At 41.6% G+C, this 17,651-nt stretch overlaps 1 protein-coding gene across 1 annotated transcript in view; it reads left to right on the forward strand.

Annotated features, from left to right (window-relative positions):
* LOC115416901 (guanine nucleotide-binding protein G(o) subunit alpha-like) overlaps nucleotides 1–12,591 on the forward strand; it is a gene marked incomplete at its 3' end in the record, with an annotated part of 30,554 nt that extends 17,963 nt beyond the window's left edge. The window contains exon 3 of the mRNA XM_030130772.1: nucleotides 12,450–12,591. Coding sequence (XP_029986632.1) covers nucleotides 12,450–12,591 — 142 coding nt within the window. The remainder of the gene's footprint in view (nucleotides 1–12,449) is intronic.
* Between the last annotated feature and the right edge of the window lie 5,060 nt (nucleotides 12,592–17,651).

Raw genomic sequence — 17,651 nt, forward strand, 5'->3', positions numbered from 1 at the left:
CACTCTGCGCCTCAGCATCCGCTGACCCCGCTCCGTCAGTTTACGTGGCCTACCACTTTGTGGCTGAGTTGCTGTCGTTCCCAAACACTTCCACTTTCTTATAATCCATCTGACAGCTGACTGTGGAATATTTAGGAGCCAGGAAATTTCACCACTGGATTTGTGTCACAGGTGGCATCCTATCACAGTTCCACACTGGAATTCACTGAGCTCCTGAGAGAGACCCATTCTGTCCCAAATGTTTGTAAAAGCAGTCTGCATGCCTAGGGCTGGATTTAATACACCTGTGGACATGGAAGGGACTGGAACAGCTGAGTCTGATTATTGGGATGGGGGAGACAAGACTTTTGGCAATATAGTGTATACATGAAAGTAAAGTATGACTTCATTTACACATTTGAAAAGGAGTGGGAGGAAGTCGAACTTATTATGAATTTCGTGGTGTAATGGACCCTTCAACCAATGGCTGATGCAGCTCCACAAAGGCCTGGAACACATGTGATCCATGGATGAAGTTCAGGTTCATCATCACAGCTCAAACTGTTCACCACAAAACCACAAGTAGAAGAAGAAAAATGGATGGAAAGAAGAAACAGCAGCAGCAACGTGAAACAGAAATATTAGGACTACTGTCACTGAGCAAACACACCCATTAAAGAAGGGAATGTATATGCATTTACATATGCACTGAAATATATATGCACTTATATATGCACTGAGCTCTACGTGGACAAATGAACCCAAATGTGTTTGAGCAGATGTTCCCAGTCCTTCTGCTGTAGATGGTTCATGGACTTAACTCTGACACTCCTCCATATGATACAAATGCTGGTTCTGTTCTTCCGTCTTTATGGGTCGGTTCTGCTGGTTCATGCTCTCAGCTGTTCTGTTCTGAGCTCCTCCTTTGTCCACACCAGGTCGCTCTGGTTGTGTGTGTGGTTCGTGCACTAATCAGATCTTCTTATATAAAAAAACAAAACCCCTAACAAAGGTCTTTTGTGAGTGGATCTGCTGTGTGTGTGTGCACGCTCCACTCTGGGCTGTTTCTGTTTCTGTCTGTGTTTGTGTTGTTGTGTGCACATGTAGATGGAGTTACAGAGTGTGTGTTGGCTTTTTGGATCAGACCTTTTTTTTTGCAGATTTTCTGTTAGTTTGGTGAACGGCGACACAATGGAGTCTTGTTCCAGAGACCGCACTCAGCTGATGAGAAGTCAGCTGATGGAGGCTGTGGAGGCAGCAGGAGACGGGTGTTTGTACCTCAGATGGGTTAGGGTTAGGGTTGACTTCAGACGGACCTGGGCTAAGGATGCAAATTATTGATTAATCCATTAATCATTAGTTGGTTCACCTTATTGATTGATTAATGATTAATTGATAAGTGGCGATTTTCCTGAGAACCTGAATTTCTCTTTCCATCAGGTCTATCAGAATAAAAGCTAAATATAGTTTCTATACTTGATGAAGAAATCATGTCATATTTCTTAATGGTTGGTTTATTGAACCATTGGATACAGAACGGACAGTGACATTTCTGAAGTCGAACTAAAGAAATAAGATAAAATAAATAGATCTGAAGTGGAGCAGTTTACAACAAATGGACATTCCTGACATCGAATCAATGACATGATGGAGCCAGATGCCCCCCCACCCCACCCCTGCTATTTTCCCGTGTCCACCGGGGTGACCGCGGGACATACTGTGGGTCATCCCTGTGGTCCAGATCAGGGGTCTGGAGGAGCTTTTAACTTCTGTGTCACTGTCCAGATAGCCCAGATGACCATGGACTAGGGTTTGGGTTAGGGATAGTCCAGATGACCGTGGACTAGACCAACGTCCAGGGAAAACGCTCGGATCCGATCCCGACCCCACATTGGTGTGTGTATTTTGCGGGGGTTGGGGGGGGCACCGCTCTGTGTTTGGTCCACCACGTCCATAAAGACATTCAAACTCATCGGCGCCATGATCCTGTTCGATGAGCGACTATCCCAGCCGCGGCGTTATTCAACTTCAGCACTGAAGCCCACTTTGAGCAGTGGCCCCACCTACTGTTGATACCACAACACTCCCCCCCGTTTACATCCTTATGCTGGGCTGACCCTCAAATGGACCCAGCTGACCCTCAGTTGGACCCAGGTGACTCGTTGGACGGACCTAGGTGACCCTCAGGTGGACCTAGGTGACCCTCAGATGGACCCAGCTGACCCTCAGATGGACCCAGGTGATCTTCAGATGGACCCAGCTGACCTACAGACAGACCCAGGTGACCCTCAGATGGACCCAAGTGACCCTCAGATGGACCTGGCTGACCTCAGATGGACCCAGCTGACCCTCAGATGGATCCGGCTGACCTCAGATGGACCTAGGTGACCCTCAGATGGACCCAGCTGACCCTCAGATGGACCCAGGTGATCCTCAGATGGACCCAGGTGATCCTCAGACAGACCCAGGTGACCCACAGACAGACCCAGGTGACCCTCAGACGGACCCAGGTGACCCTCAGACGGACCCAGGTGACCCTCAGATGGACCTGGCTGACCTCAGATGGACCCAGCTGACCCTCAGATGGATCCGGCTGACCTCAGATGGACCCAGGTGACCCTTAGGTGGACCTGTACTGTGATCCGTGTTGGTGCTTGGATTCAGGAGGTGATTCTTCCCTGTTAGTCTTTTTTCTAGAACTCTAGATAAGCAGGCTTTCCCTGGTTGCCGTTTCAGATTCCTCACTGTAAGTAAATTAGAATGGACCCAAGGGAAGACGGGATAACCCAATAATTACATTTGGACCTTGAATGTGGGACGACCTGATTAAAGCTGCGTCCCTCCGTCTCTCTGTCTCCCCCACATCAGAGTCTGTTGGAGCTGTCGTTCATCCACCACCGACTCCGTCAGCCTCTGACCACGGCTTTGGTTCTGTACAGAAGTGCACTGATGTTTGTGGGTGAAAGTGAGTCCAGTGAATTAGAGCGGTCCCCTGTGGTGTTGGATATCTGCAGCTGTATGGGCCCCCCCCAAAAAAACAGCTGTTTACATTTTATTCACACATGGTTACGAAGCACCTCTGACAGGACAATCGGCAATGCCCGTTAACACTGAATGAGCTTAAGTCCTGTGTGTTTGATGGAGACCAGGGCTGTCAAACTCATTTTAGTTCAGTTCCACATACAGACTAATATGATCTAAAGTGGGTCAGACCAGTAATGCAATATAAATAGTAGGATAAGAACTTGTAAATAATATCAAATCCAAAGTTTTTTCTTATATTTTTGAGTGAAAAAAGTAAAATTCTGTAATGAAAATGTTTACATCTATGAACTGTACTTGAACATAACACAAACAAATATGAACAACCTGAAAATTCTGAAGAACAGTAAGTGCACTTTTAAGAATATTACGCCGTAGTTTATCATTTGCACATGTACATCACACCTTACAGATCACAGTGGATCTACAAATACACAAAACATTTAGTAAAAGGCAGAATATTATTAAAATTCCACATACTTCTTTTAAGAGATTTCAAGTTCACATTTTTTTGTAAAAGGCTAGTCTGTAAATGTCAATATTTGTGTAATTTTACCTTTTTTACACTAAAACTAAGAGAGAAATTTGCAGTTTTCTTTATGTATAGGTTATTCTGATAATATTTTACTGGTCTGACCCACTTTAGATTGAATTGACCTAAAATGATTTTAACATCATTGATCATTAATAACTTAAGTGTGAATTTTTGCGTTTCACAAATTGATCCTACATATGGTGCATATGCATATGGATCCTTTGGTGGGCTGGTTTTAGCCCCCGGGCTGCATGTTTGATACCTGCTACTATTGGATTTTCAATCCCCTTTTTTTCAGCGTTTGTCGTAGAAATAAATGTTCTTCATCCACATACAGACTGAATTAGAAGGCTTTAGTTTTTGGGTGTGACTGTTAGGGCTGTGTATCAGCAAGAATCTGACGATACGACACAAATCACAGTACTAGGATCACAATATGATATATCATTATACTGTTAAAAAGGCAATTTTTTGTTTGTTTCTTTTTTATAAATGATTATTTCTTTGAATAATTGAATTACACCAGAAATCTGCACAAATACTAAACACATTTTGATTTGATCCCAACAGGGTCTAATGTTATATCACAAAATGTTCCTGTGTTCAAACTGAAATTCTGTTTTACAGACATTACAGTTTCAGATCCTGTTGAAATGTTCAGATTCTGTTAGTTCGGAACTAACATCAGAACAGTATTTTAGTTCAATCCCAACAAAGGAACTAACATTATTGAATAAAAGAGTGTTAAATAATAATAAATAAAATAGAAACAAAAAAATAAAAATGAATCTTCACAATATCTGCATTTGAATAAATGCCTAAAAATATCGATACAGTACTTTTTAATATCGATGCAGTATTGTGAAATGATATCGCTATATATTGCAGAACTGATATTTCCCCACAGCCTTGATGGTTACGAAGCACCTCTGATAGGATGATCTGCAAAGCCCGTTAACACTTAACGAGCTTAAGTTCCATGGTTTTGATGTGGACTGTGTGGGAGCTACTGCTACTGTTGGATTTTCAATCCCCTTTTTTTCAGCGTTTGTCGTAGAAATAAATGTTCTTCATCCACATACAGGGTGAATTAGAAGGCTTTAGTTTTTGGGTGTGACTGTGTGTGCAGCTGTTGTTTCCAACTATTAATTAGACTGTGTGCAACTGTCACACACACACACTGGCCAGGTAAGCACCTGTGTGTGTGTGTGTGTGTGTGTGTTTCCCTGTAGAAATCAGTCACATGGGAGGCACAAGGGGTGTGTTGTGCATCAACGCTGTTTTTTAATTAATATCTAATTGCAAATGGAAAAGGACAGGAAAGGAGGGGAAGAGGAAGAAGAAATAATTAGTTCTGAGGAGTGAGAAACAAAAAGATACTGCAGTGGTGAGTGGGAGAGAACAAGTCTGATGTTAGCGGAGGAGGAGAGAACCTGGAATAAGGATGAAAGAGGCCGTGGCAGATACAGAGGATAGAGACGCCATGTGACAGTGAAGCCCAGCGCTAACGACACACACTGTTAACGAGCTCTGCCCTCATGTCATCCTCTATAATTCTTCTGCTCTGCTGTCTGCATGCGTTTACACACTCCTCACATCCAGATGAACTAGTGTGAAGCAGACAGCGGCCCCTTGGCACAAACAGACCCATCAGCACATGACCCAACCTGGAGCCATGAGCACCCCCCACCCCCACCCCCCAGGGAGTCATCATTAGTCAGATCAAAAACCTGAACCAAAAAGGCTGGAAACATGGACTGAATCTGCTGCGTTAGGAAGGATGGAGCTTCATACTTCAGTGCACATCAGCTGATGAAGAATGCATTCTGTCTTTAAAACCAAAGGAATTACTGACTGTGGAATTGTGTAGTTGTTTCCAGTGAAACTGAATATCCAAAGGACAGTCTGCCAGGGTAGTTCCATAAGTGTACTGTTTCAGAGTGTGTGTGTATATATATATATATATATATATATATATATACACACACACACACACACACACACACACACACTGTATATAACACTGGAGTTTTACATACAATAACTGCTCTAATGTAACCAAAGTAATCGACCTGTAAACTGATATCCAATGCTTGAACAGATTCCATCCAGTGCTAAACCTCGTCTGTTTGTAGTTTATCATCTTCCATCCTCTTAGTTGTAATCAGTTCCTTATTTTATTTCATATATTTAATTGTGTCTCATCGTTATCTCGTTGTAACAGACCAAACAGTTCCTTCTGTGGCTGAATAATGAAGCTGATGTGAAACTGGCTAAAGTTCCTGTTCAGTTCCTTATGTGGACCAGGTGGAGGCGGGTCCACCAGGCCCACAGAGCCTGGACCAGGTGGAGGCGGGTCCAACCAGGCCCACAGAGCCTGGACCAGGTGGAGGCGGGTCCACCAGGCCCACAGAGCCTGGTGTTCTCAGCACATATAAACATGTTTTCAGCCTGGTCTCCAGGGCTAATTCCCCTGCTATGGGCCTTCCTGTTTCAACAGTATTAAGGATTTAATTCATGCATAATTAAGGGTGAGGCTAGTTTTAGGGACAGGTGAGTACCGTTGGTTTTGGACTCTGATACCTTAGCTAATGTTAGTGTTAATATGGAGCCTCAGTACATGTTTTTTAACATAACGTAGATACATTAGCTAACATTAGCTGTTTTTTTTTTAGTTATTCCATTATAATGTATCTTGAGTTTGCTCTAATTGGTGTGTTAAAAATATGAAGTGTCCAAAAGCTGAAAACAGCATTAGCAGTGTTTTAGTAAGTACTGTTTCTACCGTTAGTTCCACCCCTTGTCCTTCTTTAGCTCCACCCTCTTTTCCAAATATGGCTCCAACAAACCAATCCTGTGATTTCCTAACAGACGTCAAATAATGGGTGGCATCACAGCGGCCACACCCACCTCCAGCTCTTCTAATTCGCTGACACACCATGTAATGTATATTCTACAATGCTAACGTTTGCTAATGTAGCTAATGGTGGATTCACACCTACTTTCCCGTCCCTTTCCCAGACCAACAGTTTCAGTTAGTTATGGTTTTTTTCTTTTAATTATAGTTTTTATTTATTTCAGTTAATGAAAATGGTTTTACAATTCTAGTTTTCGTCATTTCGTTAACAATAATAACCTTGGTCCAGCCCACTGGAGATCAAATCAGGCTGAATGTGGAACCTGAAGGAACATGATTTTGAGAGCCCTGCAGTAGAGGATCTGTTCTGTTACAGATTAGATATTCAGTTATTATTGTGTTAAAGAGTATGAGCTGAATGTCAGTCTGTAAATGGGTCATGTGTGCAGATATATAGAGGTGTGTGTGTGTGTGTGTGTGTGTGTGTGTGTGTGTGTGTGTGTGTGTGTGTGTGTGTGTGTGTGTGTGGAGGATGCTGCCGCTTGACCTCAAGGTGTGACACTAAGTGAGTGGAGCCGAGTGACACAGCAGCTGATGCCTCTGTGTGTGTGTGTGTGTGTGTGTGTGTGTGTGTGTCTTTGTGGGCGGGACCTGTATTACTGACATCTTTGGTTATTTATAGCGTCTCTTTCCCCGATAACCACCTCCTCTTGTCTTTCTCAGTGTCTCTTTCTGTCTCATACCCATTATCACCCGTCGCATTTTTACCCCCTCTGTCGCCTCCACTCTTTGCACTTTCTGCACACACACACACACACACACACACACACACAGGTTGTGTAAGTAACCGTCAGTAAGTGTTGACAGGAGTCGGTCAGTGTACACTTTGTCACGACTAAGACCACAAAGTGAGTGGACGCACAGCATAGTGATAAAGAACCAGAGTGTGTGTGTGTGTGTGTGTGTGTGTGTGTGTGTGTGTGTGTGTGTGTGTGTGTTAGGACAAACAGTGGTGGGTAGCAACAATCCAAAACACAGATAAAGAGCTAATTTGACAGTGCAGTGTTCAGACTGTGTTCACATGAGGAGGTGTGAGGACAGAAATAAGAATGGGGGGGGGCATGTCAGAGGTTTTTGTGTGTGTGTGTGTGTATATATATATATATATGTACACACACACACATCTATCTATCTATCTATCTATCTATCTATCTATCTATCTATCTATCTATCTATCTATATATATATATATATATATATATATATATATATATATATATATATATATATATATATACACACACAGTAGTCTTACATGGACTGATTTATTGAACTTTTGACCTTCCTGAAACTACACAATGTGGAATATTGTGTCAGATGTACAGGGTTACAGTTTTAGATCTGATCACATGTCAGATTTACACAAACAGAAGCAGAAGTTTACCAGTTTAACAGGGTGTGGTTCATCTGTAGACTCTGTAACTCACTTTGACTAAAGTATTTGACAGCTGTGGCTTTTTATCTGAACCCATACAGACCCAGATATACTTTTATGACAGCTCACAAATGACATTTTCTCGATACCTAACCTTTCTTAAAGGTGTTGGAGACTTTCGTGACCAATTTTTCCTCAAATCTGTGAAACCTCAGTCATATCCTCAGTATCATGAATCTGTTCGTCTGTCATTACTCACCTGATTCTCTTTCACTACAGTGAAACAGTTTCTCAGTTCCATCCACCAGAAACAAACCATGTGTTTACAAACAGAGCCGGGAGGGAACTCGGCATCTGAAGAATTTTGTCGCGATGTGCATTGTGGGAAACGCAGGCTTGCACCTCCACCTGCCAGCAGCAGCGCAACCATATGATATTATATGGATGAAACAAACATGACGCGGCTGAAACGTGGAAACGGCCGGAGGAATATGCATAGAGGGAAGAGAGCTCCTGCCATTTCTGCGTCGTGTCTGTTCCAGCTGCTGCTGCTGCTGTCAGGCGGTGGCGCGAACCTTCGCTTCCCGCAGTGCACATTGCAACAAAATTCCTCAGATGCCCGAGTTCCCTCCTGGCTCTGTTTGTAAACACATGGTTTGTTTGTGGTGGATGGAACTGAGAAACTGTTCACCATAATGCAAGAGATTCAGCTGAGTAATGACAGACAGACGAACAGATTCATGATACTGAGGATATGACTGAGGATGGACAGATTTGTGGAAAAACTGGTCACAAAAGTCTCCAGCACCTTTAAGTGATTTATCACTGTTTGTTTATAATATTGTCCTCTATATTTTGTGTTTTATCAGTGTAAATCAGGTATTTTCCTGTATTTAGGAAAAATATGTTTGGGTCTTTGGTGGACGTTTGGGTCTGTAAGGGTTAAAGGTGGACGTTTGCGTCTGTAAGGGTTAAAGGTGGACGTTTGGGTCTGTAAGGGTTAAAGGTGGACGTTTGGGTCTGTAAGGGTTAAAGGTGGACGTTTGCGTCTTTAAGGGTTAAAGGTGGACGTTTGGGTCTGTAAGGGTTAAAGGTGGACGTTTGGGTCTGTAAGGGTTAAAGGTGGACGTTTGGGTCTTAACGTGGTCTTAAAGTGGTCTGTGTGCGGGCCAGTGTTGGACCTTATGATACCAGTGTTGGACCATATGATACTTCTATTCTGCTTGCTGATACTGACCTATAATATGATACTGTAAGGTGAGCTCTTCCATGTTTTCTAACCTGATTTTCAGTCGTCTTATAGTATAACTCTACTTCCTGTCTCAGCTTCCATTGTTTTGTTGAAGTGGGGTCGAATGTCTGCAGACAGATGACAACACAGTGAACCCAACTCTGCCTTAAATCCATTACAGATGCACTTTGGTAGTTTTTCAGCGTCACTGGGCACAGTATTGATAATACCTACTCTAACAGGGACAGACTTAGACGGAGGGTCAGTGTGAGACCAGGGTCACAGGGTTGATGGTTCACTCCCTGCTTCCTGACATAGTCTTCATGTCTGCATGATTATCCACTGGTGAATCCAGATGGTTCTTCTCGGTTCATCACAGCTGTGTTTTCAGTCCTGTTTGAAATCAGTCCAGTGACCTGCAGACGTTGACTAATTAGACTAGTTTTTGACAAGTGGGAGGGGTCAAGAGGTGATTGACAGCTGTAGTTACGTATCAGTGGTGTGAGCTGGAGGCAGTGCTTTTGCTCCGTACTTTTGTCTTCTCCATCAGAACATGAATCAGCATCAGGTGGTTCTGTCTTCATCTGGGTCCAGAATAAGGTCTGTGTTCTCCTGCTCTGGTGTTTCCTCCATGAGTTCAGCTCCTACTGAAGGAACGAGGAGGACTACTTTATGGAGCGTATTGATCATGTGTGGAGCATTCGTGGTTGTGGATCATTTGTGATGTGTGGAGGACGTCCTCTGGGTTTTCAGTCTCTTCTGAGTCCATCATGGGTCCATGTAGAACAGGACGTGGTCTCTATGTCGGTAACAGTGAACGCAGCCTCATTTCTGTTCGAGTGTGTTGTCCAGACTCTGACTGATATTGAAATGATGTCCATCAGCTGAACCACACTGTAAAACAATCTGTAATTTAACAGAATTTACACTTTTTATTTTACAGATTTTTCTTTTATTTTTAAGATACAGGAAAATATCAATGAAATGACAAAAATAGACTGATTTTACATGTCAAATGTAAAATAACATGAAAAAAACTGTAACTGTGAATAACCATAAAATTTCCATTTTTAAAAAATTTTTTTTTAATTTTTTTGTTTTTTCACAGAAAAATACAGTTAAAATACATTTGTAAGTGTGTCATAATTTCACAAATATTTCTTTTCTATTCATGAGATTAAACTGTTAAAGTTTAATATTGTAAAAAAAAATAATAAAACCAGATAAAATTACTGACAATTAACTGTAAAAGAAATATTTGTTCTGTCAGTTTAACCAGACTTGTTTGTTAATTGACAAATATCTTGTGTAATTACAGGAGGTTTCACAACAAAAATGTTGAATAAATGTGTTTTTGTGAATGTATAACATGTATAAGCACTGATAAACTGTCCAAATACAGTTTTTATCAGTGGATTGGACAACTGAGTCTCATTGAAAATTATTTGTGTGTATATATATATCGAATTTGATTGTTTTAATTCATGTAAATATTCTTTATTAAACATTAAAAAGACAAAAAAATATGCAAAATCTTATGTAAAGTTAGAGCAAAAAACTGTATTTTAATTATGGAAAATTATCGTAGTTTTATGAGATGGTTATTTTCCGTTATTCAACAGTATTTTTTTGGCGCCCCAGCTGCTGGAATAATACTGTTTTTATGTTTTGTTTTGTTTTTTTGTTCTTTTTTTAACAGTGCAGCGGTCATCATGGTAACGGTAAGCCCCAATAAGTTGAGTTTATTTTTTAAAAATTAAGTAAAGATTAATGAACTTTTAAATACATTGAACTTCAAATCTTTTATAATATCAGTGTTATTATTTCTAAATATTTTTAGTTAAATCAACTGAATTTAATGCATTGAACTTAATTATTAATTAATAAATATACTAAGTAGTTGATATTACAAAAGATTTTAAGTTCACTGTATTTAAAAAAGTTCATTAATCATTACTTAAGTGTTTTAAAGTAAACTGCACTTATCGGAGCTTCCACTGATCATCCTCAAATCCACTGTTACAGCCTAATTATGTAATGTGTCTTATGTGGCTGAAAAACTGAGGTCTGAATGTCTGAAAAAGAGAAAAAAAAACAACCTGAAAACAGGCGTTAAAGGAACTGGAAGTGAACTGGAGCTCAAACATATGTTCATTTAATCCACCTGCTCATGAATCAACTGTCAGCTTTAGATCAAATCATCACTTTTAATTTTTTTTTACTAAATCTGACCCAAACACTGTCCGTTTAATCTGATTACTGACGGTCTAATGACACCTACCGTTAGCCCCGCCCACTTGGCATCCAACATGGCAGCCGTATAATATGATGTCACAGGACTCACATCCCGGTTAAATTACCCATATGTCTGTCCCCATATGTCTGTCCCTCTGTCCATCTGTCCCTCTGTCTGACTCAGTGTGAAACTAAACGATGTTTCAGGTCAATGTGCAAATTGTGCCAAAGGACGACAAATTACACACATTCAGCCTGTGTTCAGTGACAGAAGGAGTGGGAGAGGAGGGAATGAGGAAAGGTCCTGATGCATGGAAGAGCACGACAGCAGGTTCAGACACACACACATGAACACCACCACCTTTAGTGGACCAGATTGGACCCTTTAGTGGGCCGGTTCTGGACCCTTTAGTGGGCCGGTTCTGGACCCTTTTGTGGGCCGGTTCTGTCTAATATATGGTACTGATGAACTGAGTTTGGTTCTTGTTTTTTCAGTTCTTGTTTGTTCAGACACACATGCATCATCCAAAGCCTGGATCTTCTCAGTTTTTGATCGAACTTGAACTCATTGTGTGAATTGTCCTCAGTCTGCTTTGGCCTCATAACACTGGCTGCATTTAAGTCACCACAAAACTGGATCTGATTCGACTGTTTTAAAGAACAAAAGGTCAATGGGATTGATTTAAATTAATCTCTTTTTTTGTGTGTAACTACAGTCACTAGTTGAGTCTAAAAACACCAACAGAATAAGGATTTGAACCTGTTTATTGAATAAACATCAGTAATTTGACTTGGCATCATCCCAGACCATCAGATGATTTAAAAACACAGATGTTTGTTGAACTGAACGGTTTCAGCGTGGAGGTAAAGTTTAGAATGAACACACTGATTGGCTCTTACACACCTGTAGCCCCGCCCCTTTGTACAAATATAGAAAATCAAGATGGCATCGACCAGCCGTGCAGAATCTGGCCTTTAAAGTTGAAACTGCAGAACATGGGTTTTAAAGACATGGAAGTTTTCAGTCTGAATGTGTCCTGACACATAAGTCCATAAATTATGTAAATGAGTCCAGTTCCTGTGAACTAAAGGAAAAACACAACTGTAGTTGAACCTGTGTGTGTTTGTGTTCCAGGATCATCCATGAGGACGGGTTCTCTGGTGACGATGTGAAGCAGTACAAGCCTGTCGTCTACAGCAACACCATCCAGTCTCTGGCCGCCATCGTCCGCGCCATGGACACACTGGGTCTGGAGTACGGAGACAAAGAACGCAAGGTCAGCACACACACACACACACACACACACCTGAGTGGACACACACACACACAGTAATACTCCTTTGCACTGAAATGATAGTGATTTGAAACAGTCAAACACTCAGACGTCACTGTTTGAGGAAGACGTCCACCACAGATGGAAACATGTCAGGACTGTTTATGTTCTGGAGTCCAAAAAGTCCAGACTAAATGAAGACACCACTGAAATGAACCGCTGAGCTCCAAAGGCTGAATCTAGTGACAGTGGTCCATCTGGTCCATCTGGTCCAGAGACAGTCTAAGGCTCCGTTCAGATGTAGGTAAATGTGTCCATATGTGGCCTGGATCTGATCTGGTACATGCAGTCTGAACAGCACTAATCTGACCCGGACCACTTTCGTATGTGGTCCTAAATCTGACCCGGACCACTTTCATATGCAGTCCTAAATCTGACCCAGACCACTTTCATATGTGATGCTAAATCTGACCCAGAACCAACACGCACAAAAAACAATCAAATTTAACCCATAAATCCACACTGTTCATTCAGACCTGTTGTGGGCGGAGCCTTAGAGTCTGTCAGTCTTTCAGTCATTCAGTCCTAACTCCACACCTCCTGCAGGTTCAGGTGTTTCCTCTGACCTCCTGGGAAATGACATCATCTGTGTATTAACACACTGGTCTGTTGATTGGCTGTCATTCCAGTGTTTGATCCTATTTACTGTTGAACAGTGTCCATCAGCTGACTGTACTGCAGCTTCAGAACCCTATGTGTCTGCTGGATCATGTATGTTCTTCAGAACCCTGTGTGTCTGCTGGATCATGTATGTTCTTCAGATCCATAGTAGGAGGAACGTGTCCCAGATGAACCTGAACCTCCAGTGTTTAGTTGTTCAGGTCCTGGTGCTTCAGTGTTTTCCACCCACACTGGTACAGACCTGTACAGTGGACTCTGACTAATGTTCATGTAGAAGCTCCTGCAGTCGTCCAAAATAATGGAGAGGAGGGACCTGAGTCGGACTGTGAGGGTGATTGACACCAGAGGGCGGAGCTTATGCCTCAGTGTAGAGAAGAAGGAGGGACTAAACTCAGACGGAGGTTTATTCATGTTCAGAAGCATCACCTATAAAGTGTTTAGACTCACAGAAATATCTAACCTTAACTTTTAGGATTTATGGAATTTTATTACATGACAAATTCCCAGTTACTTTTTGTAGATAATTTTGACACAAACCTACCAAATAAACTGTACATGATGCATATTCATTAGTGTAATAAAGCCTATTTATTTGAAATGCATAATTCTCAGGTTTATGTATGTAGTATTAATAAAGTATAATTACTCTAAATTAATAATAATGAAAGTATTTATTTAAAATACATCGAGTATATTGTTTGAATTGCATTATAATACGGTTACCTATACAAGATAAACAGCATATATTTGTTTGAATTACATGTTATTTATGTTTATATAATAACCAAATTAATCAAAATGCATCAGATTTATGTCATTATTTTCCATTCAGTACAAACAGTCTTAAGAACAATCAGACCACTCGCTCTGGGGCTGTTTGTTTTCTGAGACGTTCATGCATTTACTGTGAGATGGAAACACAAAATTAAAAATGTAACTTATGACAGAATTGTTTTCACGTGCTCTCCTCTAATATTCTCATAAAATGTTCAAATAGTCGATAACAAACAAAACCCAGAAAAGTACATATTCCACGGTCTTAGATAGGAATAAATATTGTTAGAATGAAAGTTTACAGTATCAGTATTTGCCATAATTAATATTGAATCATGATTATTTCTAGTTTAAAGACACGTGTTTTTGTCCAGAGCAAGGTTATTATTAACGAAAACTAACGAAATGACGAAAACTAGAATTGTAAAAAGATTTTCGTTAACTGAAATAAATAAAAACTATAGTTCAAAGAAAAAAACAATAACTCCACTTACCTCCTTCACTCCAGTTACTAAACTATGACACAAACGGACTTTAGGAAGTTTGTTTGTTGTCTTGTTTCAAACGTCACTTTGCACCTGAAAGTTACTGTGTGGAAAAAAGAAATGCACAGTTGGAAAGAGGATCCACTCTGCAGTCATGAACTTCAAAACACCTTGGACACAGTTGTGCCCTTATGACAACAGGAGCTAGTGCTCATGGGAAACGGAGTCTGTGTCCCTGAAAAAACGCCAACCATTCAGACTGAAGGTGTTGCTGTAATCCACTGGAAACACATTCTGTACACACCACCTTTAACTGGAACCACTGTGACCCCTTCATATCAGCTGTTCTCCTTCGTATCAGCTGTTCTCCTTTCTATCAGCTGGTGTCCTATATATCAGCTGTTCTCCTTCGTATCAGCTGTTCTCCTATATATCAGCTATTCTCCTTTGTATCAGCTGTTCTCCTATATATCAGCTGTTCTCCTATATATCAGCTGTTCTCCTTCGTATCAGTTGCTCTCCTTCATATCAGCTGTTCTCCTTCATGTCAGCTGTTCACCTTCGTATCAGCTGTTCTCCTTCATGTCAGTTGTTCTCCTTCATATCAGCTGTTCTCCTTCGTATCAGCTGTTCTCCTTCGTATCAGCTGTTCTCCTATATATCAGCTGTTCTCCTTCGTATCAGCTGTTCTCCTTCGTATCAGCTGTTCTCCTATATATAAGCTGTTCTCCTATATATCAGCTGTTCTCCTTCATATCAGCTGTTCTCCTTCGTGTCAGCTGTTCTCCTTCATGTCAGCTGTTCTCCTTCGTGTCAGCTGTTCTCCTATATATCAGCTGTTCTCCTTTCTATCAGCTGTTCTCCTTTCTATCAGCTGTTCTCCTTCGTATCAGGTGTTCTCCTTCATATCAGCTGTTCTCCTATATATCAGCTGTTCTCCTTCGTATCAGTTGTTCTCCTTCGTATCAGTTGTTCTCCTTCGTATCAGCTGTTCTCCTTTGTTTCAGCTGTTCTCCTATATATCAGCTGTTCTCCTTCGTATCAGCTGTTCTCCTTCGTATCAGCTGTTCTCCTATATATCAGCTGTTCTCCTTCATGTCAGTTGTTCACCTTCGTATCAGCTGTTCTCCTTCATGTCAGTTGTTCACCTTCGTATCAGTTGCTCTCCTTCATATCAGCTGTTCTCCTTCATGTCAGTTGTTCACCTTCGTATCAGCTGTTCTCCTTCATGTCAGTTGTTCACCTTCGTATCAGCTGTTCTCCTTCATGTCAGTTGTTCACCTTCGTATCAGCTGTTCTCCTTCATGTCAGTTGTTCTCCTTCATGTCAGTTGTTCTCCTTCATATCAGCTGTTCTCCTTCATGTCAGTTGTTCACCTTCGTATCAGCTGTTCTCCTTCATGTCAGTTGTTCACCTTAGTATCAGCTGTTCTCCCTCGTATCAGCTGTTCTCCTTCATATCAGTTGTTCACCTTCGTATCAGCTGTTCTGCTTCATGTCAGTTGTTCACCTTCGTATCAGTTGCTCTCCTTCATATCAGCTGTTCTCCTTCATGTCAGTTGTTCACCTTCGTATCAGCTGTTCTCCTTCATGTCAGTTGTTCACCTTCGTATCAGCTGTTCTCCTTCATGTCAGTTGTTCACCTTCGTATCAGCTGTTGTCCTTCATGTCAGTTGTTCACCTTCGTATCAGCTGTTCTCCTTCATGTCAGTTGTTCACCTTCGTATCAGCTGTTCTCCCTCGTATCAGCTGTTCTCCTTCATATCAGCTGTTCTCCCTCGTATCAGCTGTTCTCCCTCGTATCAGCTGTTCTCCTTCATATCAGCTGTTCTCCCTCGTATCAGCTGTTCTCCTCTGTTCTCCCCTGCTTTAACCCTTCATCTTCTGCGGTGTGGGTGCTTCCTGTGCTTCCTGTGCCTTCAGCTCCTTGTGCATATACTGTTTCAGTTTATGAGCACAGTGAAACCTCAGCCCACTCATGTTTGTTTTCTTTGTGTCGTCCTTATCGTAAAGTGCTTATCATCACTGTTCAGGCAGAAACTCTAATCTGCAGCCCTAACAGCCAAATATTGATTGTTTGCAGATGCCTTTATGGGCAATAATTAGGACTTGTGCATTCACTGGTTTGATTGTAATAGGAAATTGAATTACAAAAAGCCCCAGTTTTCCACCCAGAAGCACCAGCGTCCAAACCAACTGTGTGTGGACTGTTAGATCTGCTAAAGCTGGAATCTGATTGGATGGACTGAATCGTGTTGGGAAACTTTCTCCTCCTCGCTGGACTACAGCTGTAACTTTGACTTTGACTTTGTTCGTGAGTGACCGCTCGTCATCACCACAGGGCTTTTCATTCATTAAAGTGTCCGCAGCAGGGCTGATTAGACACCACCCCCCCCCCCCCCCCAATATGAACGCCTGCCAAATAACCCCATGAAGGTCCTGCCAAAATTCCATCATGCCAATCTGAGTTAGTCCTGCTTCCAAGTCCTGAATCTAAAGCACACAAGTTGGGGTTATGATGGAATATCATGGTTTATGATGTATATGATGGTTTATGATGGTTTATGATTACTGGAAGCACAGGGCATGCTGGGTAATCAGTCCATCCACCTGTCTTCCCACCCTGATGGGACGGGGTCAATCTGGACTCATCAGGCCACATGACCTTTAACCTTTGAAACCCAGTCCAATCTTTATGGTCCCACTGAAACTGACGGTTCTTTACGAAACGATCTGTTCAAAGGTTCGAAACTAAAAACTATTCTATGTTTTTATTCTGGGGAGAGCTGCCTTTAGGGAAAAATTCCAGGGTCATTTTCAGTTAAATAACCTCTGAGCTGACATGTCTGACACCATGGCAACAGGGCCCTGTTGTTTATCTGTTGCTAGATAACCCACTTCAACTATGATTCTGTGATTCTGGGCAAAGAAATGTGATTGTGAGGCCCAACCCCAGTTCACCCCTTTGGCCCCTCCCCCTCAGCACCTCCCCCTTTAAACACAATTGTAAGGGGCAGTGGTGTACTCATTCCTCTGTGAAATGGTCCAACCCTTCTAGACCTGTTCCATCATCATCAGTCATCGATGTGACCGGTGATTGGAACTGAATTATGGGAAATTTATC

The sequence above is a fragment of the Sphaeramia orbicularis genome, unplaced genomic scaffold (genome assembly GCF_902148855.1).
Source record: "Sphaeramia orbicularis unplaced genomic scaffold, fSphaOr1.1, whole genome shotgun sequence".
NCBI lineage: Eukaryota > Metazoa > Chordata > Actinopteri > Kurtiformes > Apogonidae > Sphaeramia > Sphaeramia orbicularis.